Source organism: Canis lupus, chromosome 27, assembly GCF_011100685.1.
Source record: "Canis lupus familiaris isolate Mischka breed German Shepherd chromosome 27, alternate assembly UU_Cfam_GSD_1.0, whole genome shotgun sequence".
Taxonomy (NCBI): domain Eukaryota; kingdom Metazoa; phylum Chordata; class Mammalia; order Carnivora; family Canidae; genus Canis; species Canis lupus.
The window spans coordinates 44,963,993-44,989,166 of NC_049248.1; the positions used below are offsets into that span (position 1 = coordinate 44,963,993).

The window sequence follows — 25,174 nt, forward strand, 5'->3', positions numbered from 1 at the left end:
TATATAGAAAACACATTTTTATCTTTCTATTTGGAAAGAGTCTCTGTGTTAGGGCAAATTTGCTTTTATGGAGCTCGAGTAGGTGAAAGCCAGCGTAGGCCACCAGAGGGTGTCTGTGCTGTGCTGCCTCAAGGCCAGCAGAGGGAAGACAGAACAATGTTTTGTTGTGTGACTATCCCTGTAACCCCCTTTCTCCCAGAGGCTGGTTTCACCTCCCTCACCCCCAAACAAAACAAAAACCACCCACCCACATGGAGTTTGTGAAACCTCCAGATCTGAAAATCAAGAACAGTTAAGCAACATTTTCTCTTCAAACTTACTCCCTGCTAGGTCTGAAGTGAGCAGGTATAAGCAGATGGACGTTAAAATCTGATGAGGAGAAGAAACTGAGGATCAGATGGTTGAGTTTGCTTGCTAAAGCTACCAAATAAGAAATGGTGCCTTGTCTTTCAGTGGTCACTGAGGTAAGGGTCTGTTACCTTCTGAAGGCATTCCAGGCAAATCTAGGGGCTGGGGAACAAGACAGCAAGATCATGAGCTAGAAAAGGAAACTGCAAACAATAGAGCTCATTTCACAGAGACCTGGGCCCAGAGCAAATTCCGGAAACCAGGATATTTGGATTTAGATTTGCCAGCCAAAATATCCTTTCAGGGGCTGCACAAATCTTTCCTCAACAGTGCCTCTGCCCTTGGGAAGAGGAAGGCGATCGGTAACCCATGGGAACTTTTCAAGCAACTTGAATTTTAGATTTGAGCTCCTCTCTTCCCATTGTGCTTTTCTAGTTTATGTCTCTTAGGTCAGCTGAATCCTGTTCCCTGATTTAAATTGCTATTATGATGGTTTTCTTTGACATGCTAGTCACCTCAGGGATTCGTTTCATACCCAAACCGCTAAACTGAATGACAGAAACAGAACTCTGTTTAAATGATGTTTTAAGGAGTGAGACCTGGGATTAAAATTGTTCCTTCTAGCATGATCGATTGGAAATAGTCCACTGGGATTTTCCATGGAAAGAGCATAATTTTTTTTTTAATTTAAACAAAACCTCTTCTGAATCAGAGTGTTTAGAAAAGTTACCACTACCTCCCAAAATAGTTTTAAAAGGTCCTCTGGCAGCTTTGGTTGGCCAATGATGAAGCCACTTTCCCTCCATCCCCGGGTGAGTGGAGGTAACATCATCCTTTATGCTCAAGAGTACTTCAGTAAGGGCACACACAAAAAATCACAACTCAAGTGAAACAGAACAGGGCAGCTAAGGGCATGGCAATGGCAGAAGAGGGCTTTTGCTTCTCTGACCTGAGACTTATATAAACTGCTCCCATTCCTGAACACCCAAACAGCCTGAAAATATAAAGAAAACCCTTAGCATGCTCTGATGATTCTAAAGAAATCAACAAGTATTTACTGAATACCTTCTACATGTTTTGATGCTACATGCATGTACACTTGTGGGTAAATTTGAGGGAGGAGAGGGATAGGAGTATAGGAGTTTTGCTCAAATACAAGACATGGCTTTTGCCCTAGAGAACAAAGAGAATGTTTTCTAGTTGAGGAAATAAACTTATAGATAGCATCATAGTATACAAAAAAAAAAAAAAAAATAGGTGACATGTGCAGTAGAGAATAAATTTGTTGTAGTAATTAAATAAAGACAAATTAATGGGACGTCTGGGTGGCTCAGTGGTTGAGCATCTGCCTTTGGCTCAGGGCGTGATCCCAGGGTTCTGGGATCAAGTTCCGCATTGAGCTCCCTGCAGGGAGCCTGCTTCTCCCTCTGCCTGTGTGTCTGCCTGTCTCTCTCTCGGTGTCTCTCATAAATAAATAAATAAAAATCTTTAAAAAGAAAAGACAAATTAATGACAGAATAGTTAGGAAGTTTCAAGAAGTGAGACTTGAGCTGGGCCTTAAAGAATGGTTTTCACAGGACCCCTCAGTGACTCAGCGGTTGAGCATCTGCCTTTGACTCAGGGCATGGTCCCGGGGTCCAGGATCGAGTCCCACATTGGGCTCCTGCAGGGAGCCTACTTCTCCCTCTGTCTGCGTCTCTCTTTTTCTCTCTCTCTCTCATGAATAAAATTAAAAAAAAAAAAAAAAAAGAATGGTTTTCACTGGGAGAAAGCAGAGACGATTTGGAGCGTTAGGAATAAGGCAGGAAGAGGCACAGAGAAAGGCAAGGTATGGGGTCTGCATATAGATGAGAAGGAAAGGGTATATTTTGGATAAAGATAATCAAATCAGGGGGAGCCTGGCTGGCTCAGTTAGTAGAGCATGTGACTTGATCCTAAGGTCATGAGTTCAAGGCCCATGGTGGGTGCAGAATCTACTTAAATTACAAAAGAAAGAAAAGAAAAAAGATAATCAAGTATATGTTATAAACAAAGTTGGGTAGGTACCATCAGGCTAGAATATAGAAAGCTTGAGAGTCCAAGTATAAATAGCCTTGAAAGAAAGGCTAAGAAAAGAAAATAGGAAGATTAGCACAGATTTTTTTAAAATTTAAATTCAATTAACATACAGTATATTACCAGAGGCAAAGTTCAGTGATTCACCAGCTGTATATAACACCCCAGTGCTCATTACCTCATGTGCCCTCCTTAATGCCCATCACCCAGTTATCCCATTCCACCAACTCTCTCCCCTCCAGCAATACTCAGTTTGTTTCCTACAATTAAGAGTCTCTTATGCTTTGAGGTTTTTTTTGTTTGTTTTGTTTTTAAATCTGTGGAGCATTTTATTTAGAGGGAGGTGGTTTTTAAAAAAAAAATTTAAAGTAAACTCTATCCCCAAGGTGGGGTTTGAACTCACGACCCTGAGATCAAGAGTTTCATGTTCCACCAACTGAGCCAGAGAGCCAGGTGCCCCAGATTAGGACAGATTTTGAGCAAAGCAGAAGAATTTAAGAAGACAGGCTTTTCAAGAGAATGCAAGACAGATTAGAATAAGAGACCAGTCAAGGAGGCCAGCCAGGACACTTTGGAGAAACCCAAGCATAATGAGAGTGGTGGAAGGAACAGAATGGGAAGAAAGAATAAATCAACTCGACATTTTTTTAAAAAAGAACTCAAGGTTTTGAGAATACGGATATGATATATCACTGAATAACAAGAAGGAGAAGGTCTAGGGGACAAGAAGAGAAGTTCAGAATTGGGGTGTGGCGGGGGGCATGAAGATATGAATGACAGAAGACAGCCAAGTAAATGTTCAATAAGGGATTGGAGTACATGTCGGACACCAAATCTTAATTTAGAGAAATGAGAATTACCAGCCTCGACAGGATAACTGGAGTCATGTGCAATGAGATGAGCACTCCAGAACAGAATGCAAAGAATAACAGGAAAATACTTTCTCTCTTTGGGACTATCCTGTATCAATTTCTCTCATCACTCCTGGAGTCTTGGCATAGACCTTTCCACTCATCTGAAATAGCCTTTCCAACCTGATAACTTTGCCTCAACTGTACTTTTTTCATAAACTTTCTCTAATTGTAGTTAATATTCATTCTCTTAATATTTATATTGTTTGAATTATTCACTTGTACTTGACTGCAAACTCTAAATTTTTTTTCATGCATATATGCCTTGACTTAATATATAAGTATGGGGTCCAAGTCCCTGCTCTGCTGTGTCGGGTATACTTGGACCCAAGCTCGAGCTTGTAAATAAACCCTCGTGTGTTTGCAAAAAAAAAAAAAAAATATATATATATATATAAGTATGTGTTACCTACGTATATTTTTATACCATATCCACTCTTCCCTAAAACTTCCTCCAAGTTTTCTTAAGGATCATCAATGACAATGTCCCCACTCATGTCCTTTTCTAGGAATTATAATCTACAAGCTCCTAGCAAAGTAGCTGGTGGATACAATAGCTATTCAATAAATATTTACTGAATTAATAAGGATTAAGAGATCTGTAAGGGCAAGATCCTTTCTTCACATATAAAAGTATGGAGAGGGGAGTTTCCCTCTTCACTATATCTTGGGTTGCATTTGGCTAGTAATAATTACAAAAATTGCGTCTTATGTGAGTTATTAACTGATGTAATAACCACCAACTAAATCCCTTATTGGCTAAATACTGTGGTAAGCTTGCTTAACTCAGGCTAAATCAGAACCCCTCATAGTATCAAAAGAAAAGGCCCACTTTGTTTTGTATGTCTGCCTAGCTGAAAATGGCACAACAGAACTGCTGCACAATTTGAGAGCAGTTGCTGAGAATGCTCCCCTGAGAATGGCACATGTAAGCAAGACAGTATCTAAAACAACCGGCAAGAGGTTCCAGGTCACCCAAATTGGCTTAGAAAAGTCCCATTGACTAAACGCCTTGTTTGAGCTTTGGAAATATGCCCTCCATACTGTCTGGGTTCATAAGGCAAGTTGAATTTACGAACTGACAATCTGCCTGCTTGGGGGAAACTGACACCCAGTGGAAGAGAAGCAGCCAGGCTAGGTCGGCTTTCTTGCTTTCTTTTGTTCACCCCTTCACTGTGGATAGGGAGAATGTCAAAGGCATCTTTTGTCTGTAAATCTTCCAAAGTCTTAATAAAAAGAAGGCAAGGAGGGAATAGACTGAAAAAAGCCAAGACAAAACCTTAACACACCTACCCTCAAAAACCACAGAACCCAATCTTGTATTAAAAACAGAATGGAGGGCACAATAGAAACTTGGGAGCTTTTAGTGTTCCTTTTTCCTGATTAAATGCAGATCACATAAGGACTCTTAATGGGAAAAGGGGAGTATAGCTCCCCGTACATCTGGTCCCTGGTATTAATCTTAACTGTCTGGTGATACCAAGGCACGTGGCTTCTGGGGCAGCAAATACCTGCAATGATGACTGAGTCAGTTCGGGCTGGGCCAAATTTCAATGTCATCTCATGCTTGTGTTTATGAACTGCCAGGTGGTCCTCGTTTGTAAATCTCTGAAATGAAACAGAAACAGGCATGTGAAAAAAAAAGCGATTTGGTGCCCTTTAAAAATGTCCTACTAAACATCCTGCGATAAGGATGGCCCCTGGACAGAGGGGCTGGAGAGGGAATGGAAAGGAGAAAAAACTGGAAGTGATGGAAAAGGAGAGGAGATGGGTTAAAGGAGAAAATGGAGAAGGGGAAAGAGACATTAGAAAACTGGAGGAAAGGAGAAGAGGAGGGCCGCAGCACCAACTGCTCTGTGGTATCAGGTCCAAATGAGAGAAGTGGACAGATTGCTGGTGAAGTGGGGTCTAGGCAGGAGGCTCCAAATGAAAAAAACATTTAGGCGAGGCTCGTAGCAAACAAGGGGAAAATAATTTTTAATAATAATAATAAAGAGAGAAGAAGAGAAAGGCTGAACACTCGTTGGTCATCACAAAAATAGGAAATTCAGAAAGAACCTCTCCGTGGTGGGGCTGAATTGGACTATTTATGAGGGGGCTAACAGGGAGATAAATTATGCAGGATTAGGAGAACCATTTAACTTCCTGGCCCCCACAGTGCTGCAGCAGGCGCCTGCCCAGCTATTTGGCTCAGGGTTTTAATGAGCCAGGATGGAGCTGTAGAGGACAGAGACCCAATGGCCAGCAGTAATGGCACACACCAGCCCCATCGGCCAAATGCTGTCTCCCCTCATCGGGCAGCTCGCCTGGGCTCCGTCAGCCATAAAGAGGCCAGTGCAATGCTGCTGGCTATATAATGACAGAATAAAAATGCAAGCAAAAAAATTTTTGTTAGGGTAGGGAGAAGCCTGTAGGCGGGATGAGGGAAGGGAAAAGGAGATGGTAGAGAGGTTTCATTTATTTAGGGGTTTGGTTGAAAGGACAATGAAAAGGTGAGGCTGGGTCAGCCTCAGTTTATGACATGTAAGACAGGGTTACTGGACAGTAATTTATGCTCCCACCCCTTCTTCAGAGCGGGGGAGGTAAAGAGAACAGATGAACAGCAGTAATTCAAAAGAATGATACCCTCAAAATTCCCTTTGAGGCTGGCTGGCCTGGTTCCTTCATTAAAACATGCCTGCAACACAGGAACAGCTTGGATGCTGCAGCTTCCCACAGCTCCCTCACCAGCCAGCCTCTGAAACATGCTTCTATTTGTCTTTTTGTTTCTAAAAATAATGACTGGTTAGTTCCCTCTTTTTACTTTCCTCATTAGATACATATATACTTCCCACCAAACACTATACCTTTAGCTCTTTTCCCGCAGTGCTTCTTGACTGCAAACCAAACAGACAGGAGCTAGCCCCACCCACCCCGGCTCCTTTCCAGTTCCAACACTGAACTTCAGTTTAAGTTCCTTTATTTTATCTAAAAGTATTTTATTTAACCAGGCAACCTCCCTCAAATTTGTTCTGAGGCCTATCACCACTAAAGCTAGCTTAAGGTGTAAAGTCCTTCCAGGCCAGGCCTATAGTCCTGAAGGGAAAAGTGGATTTTCAATTACAAGTATGAAGAACCAAAAAGTAAAACTGTCAAAAAACTGCCTGAGTGGTTTCTGATGGCTCCAGGATAAAGCTGGAAAAAGTGTGCTGGAATTTAGCCAAGAACTTTAGTTTTCTCTATTGTTGGTTAACGCTAGGCATCAACTGTTTCCTTCACAGATTTCTCCCTAAGGAAAAAAGGGGAGGCAGTGAAGAAAGGAAGAGAACAGCCTGTTAAGCAGGGCTATGCTATCTGTGGGTTAGGTAAGTCACTGTGAGGTTCTGCGATTGCCAGGTATTCCGTAAGAGGAAGTGAGCAGAATCTCGTCTACAGTAAAGAACCATCACTTCAAGGGAAGAAGAAGAGAAGTGAATTAGGCAGAGGTATATATTTCAAAACATATTGGTGATGTTCTAACCACCTTTTTCAAGAAGATATTTATAAGTACACCAAGGATATTTCATATAGGTAGCCTGAAAACTTTGCACAATGTTCTAGGATCTAGAAGAATGACTTTTAAGCAAAGTCCTTTTCCACTATCAAAAATCAAGTCTGCTTGGGCACCTGGGGGCGCTCAGCAGTATAGCGTCTGCCTTGGGCCCAGGGCGTGATCCTGGAGTCCCAGGATTGAGTCCCACGGTGGGCTCCCTGCAGGGAGCCTGTTCTCCCTCTGTCTGTGTCTCTGCCTCTCTCTGGGTCTCTCATGAATATGTAAATAAAATCTTTAAAAAAAAATCAAGTCTGCTCAAAACTGAGCTGAGAGAAAGACTTAAAAACTCCATCAGGTTTTTCTCTGGTTAGGATCACTTAATATTTTACTTCACATAGGGGCGCCTGGGTGGCACAGTCCGTTAAGTAGTAGACTCTTGGTTTCAACTCATGTCATGATCTTGGGGTGGTGAGACTGAGCCTCATGCCAGGCTCCAAACTCAGCGTGGAGTCTGCTTGAGTTTCTCTCCCTCTCCTGCTCATGCTCTCTCTCTAAAATAAATAAACCTTTAGGGACGTGGGGGGACCACCCAGGCACCCTAAAAATTTTTTTGAAGGCAACTCCTGAGGCACCTGGGTGGCTTAGTTAAGTGTCCGCTTTCAGCTCAGGTCATGATCTGGGGAGTTCCGGGATTGAGCCCCGCACCAGGTTTCCTGCTCAGTGGGGAGCCTGCTTCTCCCTTTCCCTCTGCTGCTCCCCCTGCTGTACTATCTCTGTCAAATAAATAAATAAAATCTTAAAAAAAAAAAAAAAAAAGGCAATTCCCTGTTACAATTTTGCTACAAAGTCCCGACTTGTCTTATCTGTCTCTAGTTCTAGTTCCTCCCCTGCTGCACACCCCTGGACTGCACTCCCTTCCAAAATGCCCTGATCCCTGTTGAACTATTAATTTTTCACCAATCAAAAACTGGGACCTGGGGCACCTGGGTGGCACAGTGGTTGAGTGTCTGCCTTTGGCTCAGGTTGTGATCCTGGGGTCCTGGGATCAAGTCCCACATTGGGCTCCCTGAGGGAAGTCTCCTTCTCCCTCTGCCTGTGTCTCCACCTCTCTTTGTGTGTCTCTCATGAATACATAAAATCTTAAAAAAATAATAAAAAAATTTTAAAAAGGGATCACACATATCTTCTCATCATATATATCAAAATGTTTTTTTAAAGATTTTATTTATTTATTAGAGACACAGAGAGAGAGAGAGAAAGAGAGAGAGAGAGAGGCAGAGACACAGGCAGAGGGAGAAGCAGGCTCTATCTGAAGGCAGCGCTAAAGTGCTAAGCCACAGGGGCTGCCCTCAAAATGTTCTTTATACTCAACACTACTTTGAAACTATGGGAGTCACAAGATCTACTGCTAGAACTTGTTATCTAATGCATCAATAAAAAAGAACACACATGACATTACCAAATTAAAAAAAATTATAACTTTTAGATTTTATTTATTTATTTGAGAAAGAGACAAAGATAGTGACAGAGATAGCAAAAGAGAGCACAAATGGGGAGGAGAGAGAGAAGCAGGCTCCCCGCTGAGCAGGGAGCCTGACGTGGGGCTCAATCCCAGGACCTTGGGATCATGGTGCTTAGGCTGATGCTTAACTGACTGAGCCACCCAGGTGCCCCTATCAAATATTTTTAAAACATTTTTGGTAATTGTATTTTAAAATAATTGATTTCCTTTATAATTCTATGTATTTAACTTTATTAACTTAAAAGCAGTATCCTAGGGATCCCTGGGTGGCACAGCGGTTTGGCCCCTGCCTTTGGCCTGGGGCGTGATCCTGGAGACCCAGGATCAAGTCCCGCGTCAGGCTCCTGGTGCATGGAGCCTGCTTCTCCCTCTGCCTGTGTCTCTGCCTCTCTCTCTCTCTCCTCTCCCTCTCTCGTGTGACTATCATAAATAAATAAAAAATTAAAAAAAAGCAATATCCTGAAAAAATTAAAAAATAATATTCTGAGAAGGGATTCACAGGCTTCACCAATCTGCTAACGGAGGTCACAATACCACAAAAGTTAAGAATCCCTGACTAAATGAGGTAGTGAGCTTCCAAGGAGGAGGCAAATGGGCAGAGCACTGTCCTGGTCTTGGCTCCAGTCATCTCTCCCTAGAGTTTCTCTTTCATTTTTTTTTTAAAGACTGACTTTATTTATTTATTTATTTATTTATTTATTTATTCATTCATTCATTCATTCATTCATTCATTCATTCATTCATTCGAGACAGAGAGAGATAGAAGGGCAGAGACATAGGCAGGAGGAGAAGCAGGCTCCATGCAGGGAGCCCTATGCAGGACTCTATCCAAAACCCCAGATCACGCCCTGAGCCAAAGGCTCAACTGCTGAGCCACCCAGGCATCCCTCTCTCATTTTTTTTAAAAAAAGATTTTATTTATTTGAGAGAGAGGAAGCATGAACAAGCAGGGGGAAGGGCAGAGGGAAAGAGAGAATCTCAAGCATATTCCAGGGTAAGCAGAGAGCCCAACTTGGGGCCTGATCCCATGACCATGAGATCATGACTTGAGCTGAAAACAAAAGTCAGAAACAGCCCACTGAGCCACCCATGAGCCTCTCTCCCTATAATTTCTAGTATAATTTTTATATGGCTAGAGTAGGAAGGGGGAGAATAAAAGTATACTAAACTTTTTATCAAAGTGAATGTTGATCTGGCTATTATTTTCATTGTTCCTTATATTCTTCCTCATTTATTAAAAGTTAACCTTTAAGGGGGTAGCCTAGCTGGCTTGGCTGGTGGAGCATGCAACTATTGATCTCCTGGTTGTAGGTCTGAGCTCCACGTTGAATGTAGAGATTATATTAAGGGAAAAAAAAATAAAATCCTTAAAAATCTTTAAAAAAATTTTTAAGGGCAGCCCCAGTGGCGCAGTGGTTTAGTGCCGCCTGCAGCCTGGGGCGTGATCCTGGAGACCCGGGATCGAGTCCCACATCTGGCTCCCTGCATGGAGCCTGCTTCTCCCTCTGCCTGTGTCTCTGCCTCTCTCTCTCTGTGTGTCTATGAATAAATAAATAAAACCTTTAAAAAAAAATTAAAAAAAATTTTTTTTAAAGTTAACCCTTAAGAATTCTCTAGAATGGTCTTGGAATGCGTGCTTAGGAAACCATCCCTCTGAAAGCAATTTCTCAATTAAAATGTCTAAAATCATTAAGTGATAAAATTTTTGACCTTATTAGATTATTCTACTGAATTAAAATGGGTGGAGGGGCTCCCAAAAGGATTTTCTCTTTGAATTATTGCCCACTTAAAAATCTAAGTCTCATTTGTTAGTACCCTTAATGGGTCTTCCTTTGTTCTTTGGTCTTACCTATGACTAAGGTTTTGGCAAACAGCCACTCAGGGAAAACTCACTCTGGTTGTAGGGTAAATAATAATAATTTTCAAGGAATATGTAGATATTAACCATCTCCAGGACAACAGAGGGCTGATTATCATTAAAAATGGAGACTGAAGAATATAAGTCATACTGAATCAAGGAGGCAGTTTATATGCCTTGGGAGAAGATTTGTATAGTAACATGGTTTAGCATCTAATTTGCTCAAGTAAATGAATGAGGGGAGTTTCTTGGCATAAATGGGTGAGAAGTATTCTGTGGTAATGTGCACCCTATCTAGAGATCAAGATGATTTAGATCTGCCCTATGCAATATGGGAGCCACTACTAGCCACACACTGCTATTGAGCACTTTAAATGTAGCTAATCTGAATTGAGATATACTATAAGTCAAAACACACTGGACTTCATGGATGGAATACAAAAGAAGAAAAAAAAAAGAAAGTAAAATATCTCATTAGTTTCAGGTTGATTACATGTTGAAATGTTTTGGATATACTAGGTTAAAATAAAATGTATTATTAATATTAATTTTACTTATTTACTTTCACTTTTTAATGTGGCTACTAGGAAATTTTAAATTACATATGCGGTTTGTACTATATTTCTTTTGGACAGCTCTGATCTCGATAATATCCTCAAAGATCTGATGGGAATTTTAATCACATGCCAATCTTGAATCTTGCTTTCCAAACCCATTTTCTCTAAATACAGTTTATACTATATGGCAGCGGTTCTCAACAAGGGACGGCTAGGACCTCCAGGGGACATTTTAGCAATGTCTGGAGACATTACTGCTTATCACAACCAGGGGGATGCTACTGGCCTCTCTAAGGTAGAGGCATGGGATGCTGATAAATATGCCAAAATGCACAGGACAATGCCCTAAAACAGAGAATTATCTGACCCAAAATGTCAACTGTGTCTTTGTTGAGAAATTCTGCTACACCGTAACAGGGAAAGAGAAAAAGAAACAAGGGGGAAAAAAAAGGCTGTTTTTTAGTTTCCCTTGCCAAACTGCCAACACATGTTTTTGGATCTAAAACTTGGAAGGAAAAAAACACAGGCAGAAAACTCCCAACCTCATTTTATAAAATGGCTGATGTACTACAGATCTGCAAATACTTAGGACAGGGAAATTAGGAAGATGGGAGACAGAAGGCACTATAACTGGGAGAAGACATATTAAGTGGAATTCTCACACATTGCCTTGTTAGTTACAAACAAATGATACAGAAGAAGCAAATCGAAACAATTTTGGCTACTTTTGATTTTTACTTCCCGAGGGAGATTTTCTTAGTTTAAGAAATGTTAAGAAACCTAAAATGGAATGTCAGGGGTATGAGATCAATCTGAAAACTGTTACCAGTTGCAGAATGGGCAGGGAAAGTATAGCTTCTCATTAACAATTTTCCACAGATCATTAAATAAATAAACAAACAAACAAATAAATAAATAAAATCCTTTCTATTTCTAGGCAATTTAATTCTCACCTATCCTTCTGTGATAGGAGAATCCAGAATCTTATCTACTAACAACTGACTAAATACAGAGCTAAGTCAAGAGTTAGGAATGGGCTGAAGAACAAAGATGGTGGGAACTGTAAGTCAGGAATACATCTCAATGAATGAAGTTTTAAGATTCTAAATTTTAAAAAACTGATCTAAAACATGTATCCAAAAAACATATTAAGTGTACAGCTCAATGAATTTTGAAATTTTATTTATTTACTTTTATATATTTTTTAAGATTTTATTTATTTATTCATGAGAGACACATACAGAGAAAGAGGCAGAGACACAGGCAGAGGGAGAGGCAGGCTCCCCACGGTAAGGTCTGCATCTCAGGACCCTGGGATCACGCCCTAGGCCCGAAGGCAGACACTCAACCACTGACCCACCCAGGTGCCCCTCAATGAATATTTTTAAAGATTTACTTATGGGCAGGCTGGGTGGCTCAGCGGTTTAGCACTGCCTTCAGCCCAGGGCCTGATCCTGGAGGCCTGGGATCGAGTCCCGCATCAGGCTCCCTGCACAGAGCCTGCTTCTCCCTCTCTGCCTGTGTCTGTTCCTCTCTCTCTGTCTCTCATGAATAAATAAATAAATAAATCTTAAAAAAATATATATTTACTTATTTAAGAGAGAGAGCAAGGAAGCCCAAGTGTAGAGGGCAGGGGGGACAGAGACAATCCTCACTCCCTGCTCAGCATGGAGCCCAACCTGTGGCTTGATCCCAGGATCCTGAGATCATGACCTGAGCTGTAACCGGGCACCTCATCAGTGAAATTTTTTAAATTTATTTTATTTTTTTTAAAGATTAATTAATTAATTTATTTATGAGAGAGAGAGAGAGAGAGAGAGGCAGAGACACAGGAGGAGGAAGAAGCAGGCTCCATGCTAGGAGCCCGACGCACCTCATCAACGAAATATTTATTTATTTATTTATTTATTTATTTATCTATTTATTTATTTGTTTTGTTTGTTTGTTTATTTATTTATTTATGATAGACAGAGAGAGAGAGGCAGAGACACAGGAGGAGGGAGAAGCAGGCTCCATGCTAGGAGCCCGACGTGGGACTGGATCCCGGGCCTCCAGGATCGCGCCCTGGGCCAAAGGCAGGTGCTAAACCGCTGAGCCACCCAGGGATTCCCACCCCCCTCCCCGCCTTTTTTAAAGATTTTATTTGGGCACCCCCAGTGGCCCAGCGGTTTAGTGCCGCCTTCAGCCCGTAGTGTAATCCTGGAGACCGGGGATCGAGTCCCGCATCAGGCTCCCTGCACAGAGCCTGCTTCTCCCTCTGCCTGCCTGTCTCTCTCATTCTCTCTCTTTCTCTCTGTCTGTCATGAATAAATAAACAAAATCTTAAAAAAAGACTATATTAAAGATTTTATTTACGAGAGAGAGAGAGAGAGAGAGAGAGAGAGACACACAGGCAGAGGGAGAAGCAGGCTCCATGCAGGGAACCTGAGGTGGGACTGGATCCCGTGTCTCAAGGATCAGGCCCTGGACTAAAGGTGGCGCTAAACCACTGAGCCACCTGGGCTGCCCCATGTGTGAAATTTTATATAAGTAAATGTTGATGTAATCACAACCTAGATCAGGAACCCCAGAAAACTTCCTCATATCCCTCTTTAAGCTTTTAAATGAAATAATTCTATAAAACAGTATAATACCTGGCATAGAGCATGTATTCAGGTAGTTCTCTACATTTTTAATCTCAAGGTAAACAAGACAGGTATTATAGTAAAAACAAGTTTTTCCTTGCAGAATAACTCTGAACAAGTTAACATTTAGAGAGAGTTCTTTTCTTAATCCCACTAAACTAGTCTCCCAGAAACATTTTGAAATAACAGCACTAAGAGAAGTGAAGAGAAGGCTCAGGGCAAAGGAGAGCTCAAGCCAACTAGAGCTAAATTTTTGTCTGTTGATTCTGAGCCAGGCACAAGCATATGGGCATTAGAAATATAATAGTTTCAAGCTAAACCCTTGGTAAAGTATTGTGACCAATGAAATTTCTGTGCAATATGCACTCAAACCCTAGCCAAATTCATTCCTGAAATGTTTTTTTTGGCTACCGCAGCTCCAGTTTCCATGTGGATTTGCCTCACATTTAAAAATGCTCTAATGCCTTGACCTATGATTAATACATGTGCCTTTCCTTATTTCAGAAGAGCAGACTGGGGGAAGGAGACAAATTAGAACTCTTTAGTTATTAGGAAATGAGCCCTGAATGCCTAAATTATCAGGGAACAATACAAGGAACTGAGTTTATATTTGTGATAATCTAAAAGTTCATTTATGCTGAAACCTAACTATCCTTTTTTCCAAAGTCTCTGGGTCTGGCGGTGCTTCATGGACAGAATAGCTTTCTTTTATTACAGTATCTACAGATGGACATATTTTAATGAAAGAAAATTGCCTAAAAAGCCATAGAAAGCCTAAAACCCAGGGGGAACAAGCTCTAAAATACAGTGATATCAGTGCTAAAAAGGGTGAAAAATAATCCACCTTTTTATGAACATTATTTAATCTCTTCAATTGATCACATATTCTGAAAAGAGAAACAAGGAGATCTACAACAGTCCTAATGCTTCCCGCCCTCATCACAGGGCTTCTATTCCCAATGCAAGAGACTGTTTTTGTTTGGGAAAGTAGGGAATGGGAGAAGGGAAAGGACTAAATACACACACCTCAAAGCCAATATAACTTTCATTTGTGCCTTAGTCAATCTTAGGTTCCTGTTCTCTAATTCAAGATGCTGCTATTTACTAAATGAGTCACACATCCTGCTTTGAATGCTTCATGGCTCTTGAATGAATCATTTCAAAGTACAGAATTGTTCAACAAATAAATACAACCACAGCAGTGGCAGCTCATAGGCTGCATGTGTGAGCAAGGTAATTTATAGAGGAAAAGTAAGAACAGGAAACTGCTTCCCAAAATACTCCAAGAGAAAATGTAGTCAGGGCAGTGAAGGAGGACAAACCAAAGGGGGGGCGGGTACCCATCAAATTATACCTAGAGTAAATTCCTCAGTCTATGGAGTAAGGAATTTTCTGTTTGGGGAAGGTTGTTTGAGTGTCTTAAAGAGAAGATTCTATCAGCTGACTAAATTTAGTCCACTGTAAAAACAAGTAATTTTAAGAGCAGAGACATTATTTGGTAGTTGGTCTAGCAATGAAGCCAGCTAATAGAATATAAGTTCCTCAAGAGCAAGGATCCTCTTTGTTTGTTCATGGAAGAACCCAAGCACCTAGAACAGTACCTACACAGGGCAGGTATTTAATTAATATATGCTGAATAAATGCCAATTAGCATATACTACCGAAGAGCTACAAAGCATCCCTAAACTTAACAAAATTCTTATCCAGTGTACAATGGTGGGAGTATTTTCATTATATCCAGAAGGGGAGTGGGTAAATACCCAATCTTTCCAATAGAACTAGAGGCTGGGTCCATACAGGACCAAGAATATTTTAATGTGAGGTGCTTAGAATAAGAAACAAATACAATTTCAAAAATTAACAAGAAAAAAATCAAAATGGCAACAAAGGGGATTTAAATCATTGAAAAGAATTTCTTGATTCTGAGGAGAAGGGGGTTGAAATCATTTCCAAAGGTGATTTTAAAGGAGTATAAAATGCATTAGTTTTCTGTCCTCTTGTATTTTTATGACTTTATTTTTTCCTATTCTTCCACTGATATTTTCTATCCAGGTCACACTCTCTATTGATCTGCAAAGTCTACTTGTTTTCAATTTTGTGCCCTCACACAATTTGCCTATTCTCAGCCATGTCTTCCTCTCTCTCCTCCGTACATTCAAATCCTACCATTTTTCCAAAGCCCAGTTGAAATTCGATTGCTTTTTGAAAACTTCTCTCATGCCTCTTTAGCAATCGATCTCTCCCAAATTTGTGTGGTACTTCTATGTTTTGTAAACGTAATTTAGAATTTTGGTCTATGTAGTCTCACAGTGTTATCCTTAAAAGTATACTGCAGGGATGGCTCAGTGGTTAAGCATCTGCCTTTGGCTCAGGCCATGATCCTGGAGTCCCAAGATGGAGTCCCATCATCGGGCTCCTGGCAGGGAGCCTGCTTCTCCCTCTGCCTAGGTCTCTGCCTCTGCCTGTGTCTCATGAATAAATAAATAATACCTGGCTGATCCTGCCAGTAGAATATGCTTGTCTCAAAGATTGAGCCATGCATGTCTAGGTACGCATGGCTGGCACAGTGAAACTGCAAATGGCTCATTAAATCAGTTACGTTTAAAAAAATAAATAAACCTTAAAAAAAAAGTATACTGTAAACCACTGGAGGATTAAAAATGTATCCTATACTTATTTTTTACCCTCTCACTTGCCCCATTTTGGGGCTTGGCCTAGTGGTGAGTACACAGTACTCAGTAAATTCCTGTTTGACTGGTTGGGTCAAATTTTATATAGTGGTATGAAAATAACTGTTCAAAAACTTTATTGCCTTTGGGTCCTAAGACTTTAACAGGACACACTTTCAGAGTGATCTGATGCCTTTCCATTTTCATTTTCAAAGTATACGTCATTACTCTAGTAAGTTAAAACTTGTGTATCCTCTCTACTATTTTGTAAGACACCAAATTCCCTTTATTACAGAAAGGCATCTTCAGCATGCTGGAGTTACACTGCTGCTGTATGAAAGGACATCGATACCATGTCTATGGGTCAGTTCACTTTCTTCAGGTAACAGTCCCTTGCTGAACTTTATTCTACTACCAACTAAAATGTTTTGTGCAAAAGGTGTCAATTCAGAAACAGCAATCTTTTCTCTCTTCACTCCCCAAACAACTAGTGGTAATTTTAACTACATCCTTTCAAGCACTGTCTTTTAGGATCCCAATTACTTGAATTTGGGCACAATATCAGCATACCATAGTAGTCAAAGCAGTATTAAGAACTGGATTCTTTCTTTTATAAAGTGTACCTTGGAGTATCTGACAAGAGGAAAAGGTTGATTACAATCTAGTCAACAAGTCAGGTGGTGGAAGGAAGAATATTAAAACCACAGTTGACAATGAATTGCTAGATCTTCACTGTTAAGATCTGAGATTAATATCAATGCTTATTCTCCATCATTCAGATTAATACAACTATCCCTCTAATTGCAGAAGTCTTAAACACTCAGCCATACCTAATCACTCACTTTAATTTTGGTTCTATGTTCCTTCCTTTTGTTTATAACAATGTGAAAAATCATGACCCCACAAGTGGGGTCTTGTGCCAAGTAAGTTGCAGGTACCCAATAATCAGAGCAAAATGCAAATTAAGCTCCAAAGGTCATACAGGCCAACTCCTACAGGGATTGAGTAGTGTAGGAAAGAGGGTGGCAAATGTGATTTCTTACCAGTTTAAGCTGGGAAAGGTTAGGTATTTTGTTTTTAAATTCTGCTTGTTGCTCAATGCAACTGAGAAATATAATCTTATTTCAAGTTTCAATATACTTAGCCAAAGTCCTAGTCATCTCAACTTCTTTTTCCGTGGGATTCCCTAGTATCACAGTAAACCAGTAAGCATGTATCTTCTCTTTTTAAATTTTTTATTTATTGTGGCAAAACACATATAACACAAAAGTTACCACTGTAGCCATTTGTAAGTGTACAGTAAACTAGTAAGCATGTATCTTCTCTTTTTTAATTTTTTATTGTGGCAAAATACACATAAAAGTTACCATTGTAACCATTTGAACCATTTTTAAGTGTATAGTTCAGTGCTATTAAATACATTCACACTATTTTGCAACCATCACTATCATCCATTCCTATAACTCTTCATCTTGTAAAACTAAACTTTAAACCTACTAAACAGGGCAGCCCGGGTGGCTCAGCGGTTTAGCGCCGCCTTCAGCCCAGGGCCTGATCCTGGAGACCCCGGATCGAGTGCCACATCGGGCTTCCTGCATGGAGCCTGCTTCTCCCTCTGCCTGTGTCTCTACCTCTCTCTCTCTGTGTATATCATAAATAAATAAATAAAACCTTAAAAAAAATAAACCTACTAAACAATAACTTCCCATTGCCCCTTCTCTCAGCCCCTGTTAATTACTGATACTTTGTGTTTATGATTCTGACTACACTAAGTACCTCGTGTAAGTGGAATATTTGTTTTAATGACTTATTTCATTTAGCATGTCTTCAAAGTTCATCCATGTTGTGGTATACTGCAGAATTTCCTTCCTTTCTAAGGCTGAATAATATTCCATTACCAAATTTTGTTTATCCAGTCATCAGTCCTGATGAACATGAGGTGTTTCCACATTTTAGCTATTGTGAATAATGTACCTATAAATATAGGTGTACAACTATCTCTTTAAGACCCTGCTTTCAAATCTTTGGGGTATATACCCAGAAGTAGAATTGCCGAATCATATGGTAATTCTATTTTTAATTTGTTAAGTAATCACCATATTGTTTCCCACATTGGCTGTACCATTTCATATTCCCATCAACAGTGCACAAGGTTTCCCATTTCTCTACATCCTTATCAACACTTGTTCTTCCCTGTTTTTTTTTTTTTTTAAGGTTTTATTTATTTAATTGAGAGAGAGAGACAGCATGTATACACAGAGTGGGGAGAGGGAGAAGCAGGCTCCTCACTGAGCGAGGAGTCCAACCTGGGACTGACCTGAGCCGAAGGCAGATGCTTAACCAACTGAGCTACAAAGTTGCCCCTGTTTGTTTATTTTAAAGTAGCCATTATGGGGTGCCTGAGTGGCTCAGTCAGTTCAGTGTCTGCCTTTGGCTCAGGTCATGATCCTAGGGTCCTGGGATGGAGCCCCAGGTTGGACTCTCTGCTCAGCGGGGAGCCTGCTTCTCCCTTTCCCTCTGCCTGCCATTCTGCCCCTCCCGCCCTGTACTCCTCTCTGTTAAAAAAACAAACAAAACAAAACAAAACAACCCATCACCACCACCACCAACCACAACCTTAAAAAAAAAAAAAGTAGCCATCTTAATGGGTTCACACCATTGTGTAGTTCACTGTAGTTTCGGTTTGCATTCCCTTAATGATTAGTAATGTTTAGCATCTTTTCATGTGCTCATTTGCCATCTGTATATCTTTTTCAGGAAAAAGGTCTATTCAAGTCCTTTACCCATTTTTCAATCAAGCTGTTGTTTTGCTGTTGAGTTTTAAGGTTCTCTATACACACTGGGTATTAATCCCTTATTAGATATATGATTTGCAAGTATTTTCTCCTATTGTGTGTGTTGTCTTTTTATATTGTGGACAGTGTCTTTTTTTAAAGATATGTCATTTCATTTTTTATTTGTATGTAATTTATATTTTATTTTTTAAAAATTTTTTATTCAAATTCCAATTAGGTAACAATGTAATATTAGTTTCAGGTGTACAGCATAGTGATTCAAAACTTTCTTACAACAGCTGGTACAAATCACACATGCCCTCCTTAATCCCCATCACCTATTTAATCCATCCACCCACTCACCTCTGACAGTGTCTTTAAAAAAAAAAAAAATTACTATTATTATTTTTTTAAAGTAGGCTCCATGCCCAACATGGGGCTGAAATTCATGACCCCAAGGATCAAGAGTCGCATGCTCTATCAAATGAGCCAGCCAGGTGCCTCTAACAGTGTCTTTTAATGCACAAAATTTAAAAATTTTAATGTTTAATGTGTCTATGTTTTTATTTTCCAAGAAATCACTGCCAAACCCAGTGTCATGAAGCTTTTTTCCTATGTTCTCTTCTAAGAATTTATTGTTTTAGATCTTACATTCTGGTCCCTGATCCATTTTTAGTTAATTTTTACATATGGTGTTAGGGGTCCAACTTCATTCTTTTGCATGTGGAGATCCAGTTTTCCTAGCACCATTTCTTGAAAAGACTTCTATCTCCACTGAATGGTCCTGACACCCTTGTCTAAATTCATTTGACCACATATGTGATGAATTATTTTGGGGATCTTTATTCTATTCCATTGGCCTATATGTCTGTTTTTATGCCAATACTACAATGTTTTGATTACTGTAGCTTTGTAGTAAGTTTTGAAATCAGGAAGTGTGAGTTCTCTAATTTTGTTCCTTTTCAAGATTGTTTTTGTCATTCAAGGTCCCTTGTGATTATATATGAATTTTAGGATAGGTTTTCTATTAATAAAAAAATGTTATTGGGATTTTGATAGATATTGCATTGAACCTTATTGCTTTGGGTAATTTTGATATTTTAACAATATTAAGTCTCTCATTCCATGAACATGGGATGTGTTTCCATTTATTTACATCTTCTTTAAGTTCTTTCAGCCTTTTTTTGCAGTTTTCATTCTCCAGGTCTTTCACCTCTTTGGTTAAGTTAATTCCTAAGTATTTTATTCTTTTGGATGCAACTGTAAACGGAATTTTTTATAATTTGGGTTACTGACTAGAATCCTTTCACTTCCTCTTGCAGGACTCCCTAAGTATTTTTTTCAAGTAAGGTCTGGTGGTCAGGAACTCCCTCAGCCTTAGTTTATCTGGGAATGTTGTCATTTCTCCCTCACTTTTATTTTTTAAGATTTTATTTTTTAAGTAATCACTATACCCAATATGGGGTTCAAACTCACAACCCCAAGATCAAGAATCGTGTACTCCACCGACTGATTTAGCCAGGTACTTCTGCCTCACTTTAAAGGGCAGTCTTGCTGGATACAGGATCTTCAATTGGAAATTGTTTTCTTTTAGTACTTTGCATATATCAGCCCACTGTCTTATGGCCTCCAAAGTTTCTGATCAGAAATCTGATCATCTTACGGAGAATTCTTTGTGATGATTCACTTCCTTTTTGCTGCTTTCAAGATTCTGTTTTTGTTTTTTCAAAGTTTGTTTTTAATGTGTCTTGGTCTAAGTCTCTTTGAGTTCATCTTACCTGCAGTTTGCTGAGATTCTTGAATATTTATAAGTCACGTCTTTCATCAGATTCAGAAAGTGTTCTGTCATTACTTCCCCAAATATCCTCCCTGCCCTTTTCTCTCTTTCTTCTTCCAGGACTACCATAATGTGTATGTTGGTCTACTGAGTTGTATCATACAGGTCCTCTAGGTCTGTTTGCTTTTCTTCAATCTTTTTATTTTCTGTTCCTCACACTTGATAACTTCCGTTCTCCAATTTTCAAGTTTGCAGATCCTTGTTTCTGCCTCCTCAAACCTACCTTCAAATCCCTCTAGTCAATTTTTCATTTCAGTTGTTGTACTTTTCAGTTTCAGAACTTCTTTTTGGTTTCTTTTTAGGTTTTCTATCTCCTTATTGATATTTCCATTTGTTCACATACTGTTTTCTTAACTTTTTAAAAAAAATATTTATTTATTCGAGAGAGAGAAAGAGAGCATGTGCACGTACAGTAGAGGGAATGTGATGTGGGGCTCAATCCCAGGACCCTGGGATAATGACCTGAGCTGAAAGCAGACACTTAACTGATGGAGCCACCAAGGTGCCCGTTTTTTTTTGTTTGTTTGTTTCTTTCTTAAGATTTTGTTTACTCATGAGAAAGGGGGGGGGAGAGAGAGAGAGAGAGAGAGAGGCAGAGACAGAGGCAGAGAGAGAAGCAGGCTCCATGCAGGGAGCCCGATACGGGACTTGATCCTGGGTCTCCAGGCTCAATCCCTGGGCTGAAGGTGGCGCTAAACCGCTGAGTCACCCAGGCTGCCCTGGTGCCTGTTTTCTTAACTTTTGCTACATCTTCCTTTAGTTCTTTGTATAATCTTTAAGACAGTTGTTTTTAAGTCTTTGTCTAGTGGATCTGCTATCAGGTCTTTTTCAGGGAGTTTCTGTTGATTCATTTTTTCCTTCAAATAGGCCATACTTTGCTGTTCCTTTGTATGTCTTGTGATTTTTTTGTGTTGTTGTTGTTTTTGAACCCTGGGCATTATTTTTTTAAGATTTTATTTTGTAAGTAACCTCTACACCCAACATGGGGCTCAAACTTACAACCCTAAGATCGAGTTGCATGTTTCACTGACTGAGCCAACCAGGTGCCCCCAACACTGGGCATCTGAATCTGTTTAACAAAGTAGTAACTCTGGAAATCAGATTCTTCCCCTTCCCCAAGCCTTGTTGATTTTTATTATTGTTTTTGTTTTTGATTGATGTGGGGTGTCTCTGTGCTGAGTATCAGCCTGAAGAATAAATTTATCTTCTTAGGTCTTTTCTGAGCCTTTCCCTGGGCTCACACAGTCACTTTCTAATTTCCTTATTATGCAGTTGTTTCTGAGGGCCCTAGTCTTTAATGTCTGGCTCCCAAAAGAGGAAAAAGTGAAGAATAAAGAGGAGAGAAGGTGCAGGCCCTTTAAAACCCCCCTGGAAGTCACTTCAACCAGATGGGGAGGCACTGGTGATAATGAGGGGAGGTGCAACAAAAATGGCTACCTACCCGTCTACACCTCTACAATCAGAAGCAACAATCAAGCAATGAGAGCAGCAAACTGATATTTGGAAGACAGGGTCCTTTCTGCCCACCCTAGCTCCCATACGCTGCATATAAGCTGCTCTAAGAACACATGCACAGCTGCCTGGGTCCTGGCTGGGTGTGGAGGAGAGTAGGCAGTGCTGTGCTGAGCTGAAAATGACTAGAATTAATCACAATTTACCTTCTAATCTTTTCTCCCTGTAAGTTGCAAGCCTCTGACAGACTCCGGAATTCCCAAATAGTTCTATCAGATTGTCCTCTAGGTGGGGAGACCAATTCCTGATGCTTCCTACTCTGCCGCCTTCCCAGAATCACTCCCTCTCAATAACATTCCCTGTGACTTTTTCCAGTAAGGCCATAAACTAAATTCTGGGTCCAATGACTTTAAAACTGGTAATCTGGGGATCCCTGGGTGACTCAGGGGTTTGGCGCCTGCCTTTAGCCCAGGGCGTAATCCTGGAGTCCTGGGATTGAGTCCCACGTCGTAGAGCTCCCCGCGTGGGGCCTGCTTCTCCCTCTGCCTGTGTCTCTGCCTCTCTCTCTCTCTCTCTCTCTCTCTGTCTATCATGAATAAATAAATAAATCTTTTAAAAATAATAATAATAAAGTAAAATAAAACTGGAAATCTGCATAGTTTATCAGACCTCTCTGGGCCTGAAAAGACTGCTGTCATCTAAAGCCTTACATACTGGATTGCCTGGGGGAAAAAGGTATAAGTGGAGCAGAGATAGGGAAGAGGTAATAGGTCTGAGGAAGACACTATAGTTTTTTAACCCAACCCCCATTCACAACCCTTCTCCTTATTTGCCTCCCACAATAAATGCTGAAAAGCCAGATAGTCACTTCCTCAGCCTCCCATGCAGCTAAGATTAAAGCTGTCACACAGTTTAGGCCATAGATATCCACTGAGGGTTGGGATAAAAGACTGCACTTCTGGTAAAGCTTTTGTTTCCTTAAAAAAGGGAAACTAAAAGGGGAAAGTTCCTGGTGCTACTTCTTTTCTTGTTCATCCTTGGACTGTGAGGCAACAAAATCAAGACTAAAAGGTAAATGCTAAAAATGGTGGAGCAGAAAGGCAGAAAGAATCCAAGTTCTCAAAAACCTTGCTGAGCTGCATACAGTCCTAATCCTAGACTTCTTATGTACGAGTGTTCACAAAGTTTTAAGTTATAGGAAGGAGTTGCAGCTGAAACTATTCCTAACCAATACATGATGAATTTCAGGATATATAGATTCTTCCTCATTTTCTATTTAAGGAACTTGAAAATGGAATATGGAAGACAGTATCTCATTCTACATCTTCATGAATATTTATCAGTTGTACCTTAATGCAGAATTCCATTTTCACTTTCACATAGTATACCAAATAAATTACTTCATCTCATCACCACCTATTGCCACAGGGTTCTTACAAACAATGGCTATACACTTTAGGGAAGTACAAAATGGTAAGAGAGAGGCACCTTGTCATGCTGCTCTTGAACCCGAGGCGGTTAAAGATCTTCTTCAGTAACACAGGGAGTTTTACGCTGACCCACATCTTTTATTCCTGGCTGCCTTTCTCCCTCAAATACCTAATGACTGGCTCTGTATTAAACGCCAGGACACTCTTGGGAACTGTGCTTAAGAATAAACAATAGACCCACTACCTTTCTTCAGATAATGAGGACTTACTTGGATGGATAAATGTTCAACCACTTTACTTTTTTTTTTTTTTTTTTCAATGCAGGGGTTGAATTTATGACCCTGATTATCAGGATCTGAGCTGGGATCAAGAGTCAGATGCTTAACAGCCTAAGGAACTGTGCCACCCAGATACCCCTTATGCTCAACAAACTTTAAAGGACTTGTGCCAAGGAGCAGAGAAATCCCAACAGCAATTCAGCAGGGCTTGGTCCTATGTCAGTTACATGGCTAATTGCTTCCTCCATAGTGCCTGCCTAATGGTAGACCTTTTAGTATTCTACTTTCCAGATGTAGCTACTTAGTTAGGGTACTATTAAAAGTTCCCAAAGGGATAACTTTGGTTCTTTTTTTTTTTTTTTTACTTTTTTATTTTTTTTTAATTTTTATTTATTTATGATAGTTACAGAGAGAGAGAGAGGGAGGCAGAGACACAGGTAGAGGGAGAAGCAGGCTCCATGCACCGGGAGCCCGACGTGGGATTCGATCCTGGGTCTCCAGGATCGCGCCCTGGGCCAAAGGCAGGCGCCAAACCACTGCGCCACCCAGGGATCCCATAACTTTGGTTCTTAACAAAGCAAGGAAAGCTTTTTGGGTCAAAATGATTATCACAAAGTCCTAGTAAGTTCTGAGATTACACATTTATGTTTTCAATCTGATCTCTCTTCCCAAATTCTTATCAGGATATTATGAGGTATATAGAGCCCTTGAATAAGACATCAAATTAGAAGATAAAATGACTTTTATCTTCTATTTTGCCACATAGTAAGGTTGTCATGCCTGGATCTTACATATGGGTGAGAAAGACAAAGATACAGTGTAAACAGTGTGGATCTTAACCATCAAAGTTGGGATAATCTACTATATTGTGTTTTTCTCCTGGGCTGCTGAAAATTTCATTATGGAAAAAGAATAAACACTTCTTGGTAACACAGGAGATTCTGAACGCTTACAATGAGCTGAACAGAGCATCTACTATGAATCACACTACAGAGCCTACAATAGCCAAAATTCTGCCCCTTTAAGGACTGACACAATTTGGCACTGTAACAGTTCAGCCAAAAGAAAAACTGAACCTAAAAAAAGAGACAGGGGGACACAGAAAGAGAGGAGAAAGGGAGGAAAGGACAAGGGTGGAAGAGAAAGGAAGGGGAAAAGATACAAAGATGTAGATATCTCAGTTTACAAAACTTCAAAACTGAGTGTTGTAATGGTTGGGGCAAGCTCACAGGATTACACTCATTCTCTCACTTACAAATGCAGCAATATGTTTTTGTTTCAAACCATCAAAACTTAACTATCCAGAGCCTTAGCAACTACAGAAGGGGTTACAGGCTAATAAAGAAAT

The 25,174-nt window shown here is 40.1% G+C and overlaps 1 protein-coding gene across 4 annotated transcripts in view; it reads right to left on the bottom strand.

Moving 5' to 3' along the window:
• The window catches only part of LOC607149 (cyclic AMP-dependent transcription factor ATF-7), an 89,338-nt gene that overhangs the window by 19,051 nt on the left and 45,113 nt on the right, over positions 1 to 25,174 (bottom strand). For all 4 annotated transcript variants that reach the window (XM_038577820.1, XM_038577816.1, XM_038577819.1 and 1 more), the window contains one exon: positions 4,826 to 4,922. In XM_038577820.1, coding sequence (XP_038433748.1) covers positions 4,826 to 4,922 — 97 coding nt within the window. The remainder of the gene's footprint in view (positions 1 to 4,825; positions 4,923 to 25,174) is intronic.